The sequence below is a fragment of the Poecilia latipinna genome, unplaced genomic scaffold (assembly GCF_001443285.1).
Source record: "Poecilia latipinna isolate Pla-1442-1.1 unplaced genomic scaffold, P_latipinna-1.0 Scaffold191, whole genome shotgun sequence".
Taxonomy (NCBI): Eukaryota; Metazoa; Chordata; class Actinopteri; order Cyprinodontiformes; family Poeciliidae; genus Poecilia; species Poecilia latipinna.
Genome location: NW_015112807.1, coordinates 177,004 through 182,534, shown reverse-complemented (window position 1 = coordinate 182,534; position 5,531 = coordinate 177,004). Strand labels below are relative to the sequence as shown.

The 5,531-nt window shown below is 42.1% G+C and overlaps 1 protein-coding gene across 3 annotated transcripts in view; it reads left to right on the top strand.

Moving 5' to 3' along the window:
• The window catches only part of gpcpd1 (glycerophosphocholine phosphodiesterase 1), a 15,998-nt gene extending 10,559 nt beyond the window's left edge, over nucleotides 1–5,439 (top strand). The window contains exons 14-21 of one of the 3 annotated variants that reach the window (XM_015030751.1): nucleotides 16–55; nucleotides 631–689; nucleotides 776–841; nucleotides 935–1,071; nucleotides 1,183–1,318; nucleotides 1,441–1,601; nucleotides 3,370–3,419; nucleotides 5,152–5,237. In XM_015030751.1, the coding sequence (XP_014886237.1) occupies nucleotides 16–55; nucleotides 631–689; nucleotides 776–841; nucleotides 935–1,071; nucleotides 1,183–1,318; nucleotides 1,441–1,601; nucleotides 3,370–3,419; nucleotides 5,152–5,195 (693 nt within the window). In that variant the 3' untranslated portion in view covers nucleotides 5,196–5,237. Of the gene's footprint in view, nucleotides 1–15; nucleotides 56–630; nucleotides 690–775; nucleotides 842–934; nucleotides 1,072–1,182; nucleotides 1,319–1,440; nucleotides 1,628–2,344; nucleotides 2,786–3,369; nucleotides 3,420–5,151 lie in introns of those variants that run through there. The other 2 variants (XM_015030750.1, XM_015030752.1) reach the window with 2 other exon arrangements.
• Nucleotides 5,440–5,531: the final 92 nt, after the last annotated feature.

Sequence of the window (5,531 nt, the reverse complement as noted above, 5' to 3'; positions counted from 1 at the left end):
TTTTTTTTTGCCCAGCTGGCCCATGTCGCTGCATTGACAGGAAGTGATCACAAAGGTAAGGGGTTCCTCCCCGCTTTCTTTTTGTTTTGTTAGAAATGCAGAAAAGATTTGGTTAGCTTATCTACATAATAGTTGAGCCGTGTCATAGGAGGCGGTTTTGACCGTGCCATGCAGTGCAGAGGTCAACATGCGGCAACCTGAGATCTTTATTAAATCTTGAATGCATCCGTGTTTGTCGTCAGAAAAGACAGAATATCTATTTTTTCCACATCTTTATGGTAATCTGTTTTAGAGAAGTCTTTAAACGCTACTTTCAGGATTACAGCAAAATCCATGGGTTTAAAATCTGGGCTTAAAGAGAGGAAGAATGATCAAATCTATTTCAACACTGCAATACTGACTCAATCACAAACGTCTGGACGTTTCAACTTGGAAAAACATTTGATTGCGCATACCTCACCAAGACCTGGTAGAAAAAAATCCCCCTTTGTAGTGACCCAGATTCACTTCTGCTTAAAGGCTGTTCTGTTTAAGTGACCTTGCTTCACACAATGAGGAACGGCCGATATTGCGTAATCGTTTGGATGGTGTGTGAACGTTTCCCCCCCCCAATTCTGTTTGTTTTTTAAGATCTCCTGGAGGATGAGGATGAAGTCGACGAACATCAGCCGTTCCCCTCACTATCACAGGTAAGGAATGTTGCAAAGATAATTTTTGACCTAAAGGCAACCCACATCTGAAAGTAGCCGCCTTTCTCTGTGCGCTTTCTCCCAAGATTTTCCAAGCCGTCCCAGAAAGTGTTGGCTTCAACATCGAACTGAAATGGATCAGCCAAATGAAAGTACGTGTTTTGCACCAGACTTTGAAACATAGTGTAATCGTTAAACATAAGCTGACGTCTCTCGTTGCTTTTTTTTTTTTTTTTTTTCCACAGGACGGAACGTGGGACGGGAACCTGTCCTCGTATTTCAACATGAACACCTTCCTGGACATCATTCTCACCTGCGTTCTGCTGAAGGCTGGGAAAAGGCGGATCATCTTCTCATGTTTCGACCCAGATATCTGCACCATGTGAGTGCACAGCGTCGCCGCTCGCGTTCACAGTTGAAACATCGCGTCTCGTAACGATCGCTGTAGGATCCATTTAAAATGCTTAAACTGCCCGTGTGATCTGGTTCACAGGGTGCGACTCAAGCAGAACAAGTACCCCATCCTTTTCCTGACTCAGGGCATTTCAGAAAAGTACCCCGAGCTGATGGACATGCGCTGTCAAACAACGCAGATCGCCATCAGCTTCGCTCAAAGCGAGAACATCCTGGTGAGTGATTTTTTTAATTTATTTATTTTTTTTAATTCTCTGGAGGTTGTACAGTCAATAATACACTTAAGGGGAAAATGCAATCTTCTTATTTCCTGGACTTTGATGTTTCGCCCTCGCAGGGAATCAGCGCTCACACCGAGGAGCTGCTGAAGCACCTCAACTACATCGGCGAGGCCCAGTCCAAAGGCCTGGTGGTGTTCAGCTGGGGAGACGACAACAACGAGCACGAAAACAGGAGGAAGCTGAGAGAGCAGGGCATCGACGGGCTCATTTACGACAGGTGAGGTTAAAGTTTAACATGAGTTTGCACGCTGCAGGCTGTAAACACAGATCGGATGTTGAAGCTAATCTTGTATAGCGTGCTGCTCCCAGTTGTTACAACTTATTTGAAACGCTATCCTTCAGTTATTTAGGGTTCTTGTTTCCATTTAGCTGCTGCGTCTAAAAGCTGGAGGTTATTTAAAATGTCCAGGTCAAACACTTTATGATGCCATGCACTCTTAAAAGGCATCTAGAGGATGAGTAAATGCTTTCTGTTGGGATGCATGAGCCGTTTCCCCCAAGTCTGTCACCTCTGATGACGGCAGATGGTTTTGTTTTTTTGTTAAAAGTCCCAGTAGTACTTAGCTAATTCCTCACAGTTGCCTTTCTGTGCTGGTACGAAATAAAAATGGTTTCTTGCACTGGTGTCAAACAACCACTTGGCACGTACATCGTGTCTACTGGTTGTTATGGAGACCGGGTTTACCCCAAGATGATGCTCTTCTGCAGTTTTCATTCATTTATTACCAATTAGAAGTTCTTAGAAAATTCTAAAAGATAAAAATAATTTTTAGTTACATTTATTGTTAGGATCTGACAGGTGATTATTTAATTTCCTATTTTAAAAATAACCAGTTTCAGCTATGTTTGTTAAACTCAGTCATTATCCTGTTGGTGTCCTTGTTCCTTGCCCGTTTACCGCAAGTTCTGGTGAAGGTTTGTTTAGTTACTGCTCCCGTCATAAAACAATCCCTTTAGCACACGGTGATGATTAGCGAAGATCGCAGTTTGTTTGTTGTTTTTATGAAGATAAGATTCAGATGTTGAGTCGCTGCTGTGTTGCCGTGAGATTACCGTCTCCACCTTGGAACGACGAGTTCAAGAAATGATTGCACACGGCTCCAACTCTGCCAGATTGCAAAGTTACTTTATGTAGCACAACAGCACATGAAAATTGATATGCACAGTTTGTCAGACCGGCCATGAACGCTTTTCCAGTAGGTACACCTCGATATAAGCTGTTATTTTAACATTTGTGCTTTATTTCCAACGGTAAACGCCTTATAAATGTATGCACTTTTCCAAAATCAAGTAATGAAACCTTTCCCACTTAGTTGGTAGTCACAGATTTTTCTTATCCTCGTATTCAAAAAGCCACTTTATAAGCTATGGGCTGCTGCCAGTGTTTCAAATTTCCCCTTTAAAAAAAAAAAAAAAATCCAGCCTCACTTGAGTAGCAAAATGTTCTGTGCCACGCTCATTTTATTTTATTTTTTAATGTAGGGTAAAGAAAATCCTGTTGCTAAGCAGCCAACATCCAAGTGGCTGCTCCATTCTTCCTGGTTTACATAAACAGGGTTGTTTATTATCATCTTTTTCAAGGATTACATACTTATGTAATCCATTGGCAGCGTTTTGGATCATTTGGCACCTGTTTGTCTCTTTGACTGAAAAGGCTCGATTGTTTATTGACCAGTCGTAGCGTGAAATGAACGAACACAATGTGCCAGGACTCTTATGTAAAGTATTTGAGTATTTATTCCTCTGCTTCCATGGGGGGAGAACTGCATCATCAGCAGAGCCGACTCGCCAGGCACTTTTACTGCTCTGTGTCTCCCGTGCTGCGTGACATTTGCTCTATATTTATGTCTGCACTTTGGCCCAGACGTCTGCAGAAAGCAGAGGGAATCGTAGGAACCGGAACGTTTTCATGTGTTACTGCAAAAAGAACAAACAAAAAAAACGTCTCTTGCGTCATTGTGATAACTGTGCCTCTTCTTTTACAGAATTTGCGAAAGCTTGCTGCCATATTTTGACTCAAGTTCTTCAGATTCCTGTAATGTCTCTCTGGTTCCTGTGTTTTTTTTGTTTTTGTTTTTAAATTTACTCACGTTGTCCCGCTCCGCTTGTCTTCGGTCGCCCGTCCTACATGCTACCCGAGTGAATCCTGCTCATCAAATGCTGCCGCAGACAGCAGCATTTCTTGACAATGATACATGAGGCGGTTGACTTATCATATTGGACGATGATATTTTTTTAGTTTTGAAGAGATCTGAAAAACCGTACCAAACACACTTGTGTTGTCTTCGATTGGTCAGCTGCCATGGTTATCATTTTGAAGCTTTTTTTTGTTTATTTTAATGATCACAAGGACCCTTCCTGTTACTGTCACATCTGCTTGAGAATGCTTTTGAGTTCCTCCGTTTTTATTCTCGCTGCCGTTTGTCATGATTTTTCAGTTTGAATTTGTATCTAAAAGTGGCACAGAGAGCGAATGGCTTTTTTTATCTGCATGAGACTGGAGATTCTGAATGACGGACTCCTGCTTGTAATCGGATTTACAGAAAGCAGACTTGCACAGGTGTTGCTGCAGCAAACCATGTGTCCTAACGTGCAACTGGTCAAACTACCTTAATCCAAAAGCATTTATTCCTCACGTGAAATACGCTCCGACACCTCCGGAAAGTCGATTTGTCTTCGCAGCATGTGGTTAACGTTAACGAAAATGTTTCAAAGCAGTTGGATGATCTGCCTGTACTTGTTTCAAAAGCGGTTTGGAATTAGGCATCAGCCGGTCACGAGTTTGAAGTTGAACCAATTCTGGACTCGGAAACAGCGGAGCGGAGCACCGCTGGTGTAGATGAATGCAGTGCCAACTACATGTTGAATCATTAAATCTTGTGCTTATTCATTAGTTTGGCTTAAATCTGCAACAAAACCAAATTGACAAATGTTGGAGTTGAAATGAATTAATTAGATCATTCGGACCGTTTCTTATTTTTCAAACATTTGTGTTAATTCCATGAAATTGTTGTACTTTTTGTGTAAGATTGTCATACGATGACAGCCTCATACCGGCCCGCGCCTACTTGGATCGAGGTGGTGATTTCACTGGAATCTCTGGACTGCCAGCCCTCGTTTGTTGAGCTTCTTCACTCTTTAAAGGAGCAATTATCATCTAATAATGTTTTTGTTTTGACAGCAATTAAAATAGGGGTGCCTTAACTTGCGGGGTTTTTTTTTTTTTTTTCCCCTCGCCAGTCAAATGTTGTTTGCCTCAGATGCATCTGCATGACTTTATCTGCTTAATTGCAGGCGGTAAAAAAGCTAATCAGCCAAATAAAACAGACATAAGATGGCACTTAGCCCTGAGTAAACCTGCTAATCCCAGAATGCCATTAAAAGTTGTCATTCCTGCAGGCAGAACAGCCACCAGTGCAATCACTCGCCTGTTTTCACATGCATGAGAAACGATGGGTGATTTACCATCAGCTTTTATAGAAAATGTAAGACGATAGTCAAACTGGCCAGCTTGCCCTTTTTGTTTTTCTTCAACTTTTCAAGATATATCTGCCTAGCAACAGTCTAGATTCATACGAGTTGCAAATTTCACCAATACTTAGATGAATTCATGTAAAGCAACAACATTGTGTTTTCCCAACAATCTAAAGCAAAACTAATTTATGTAGCACAACGTATTTGTGAGGATTTTCTTAGGCTCTGGATGTCAGGAATGATTGGGAATTGATCCTAACTCCACAATTGTTTCCTTCTTTCCTCCACTCCAGTATCTGCGATGCTCAAGGAGAGCAGCCAAACATCTTCCAGGTAGAAGAGCAGCACTCCCTGCAAGAGGTCATTACAGAGGAGACCCTAAAGAGCTCCGCCTGCTCCTGTTACTCCATTCCCTGCTCCGCCGTGCCGTGCGTCGCCCCCACGATCCACCACGGAAGCGTGGAGTCCGATTCAGGGCTGAGCTCCTCGTAGAAACCCGACCGCATCGACGTTTCACGACGTCGTTTTTGCACGTGTCCTTTGAGAATGACCAAAAATGCGATTGGTTGATAAAATTGACCTTAGCGTTTGCTCAAGAAAAAAAAAAAAAAAAAAAAAAAAAAAATTCCAAGTTGTTGCCCAGTTTTTTTTTTTTTTTTTTTCCCCCTCTGCC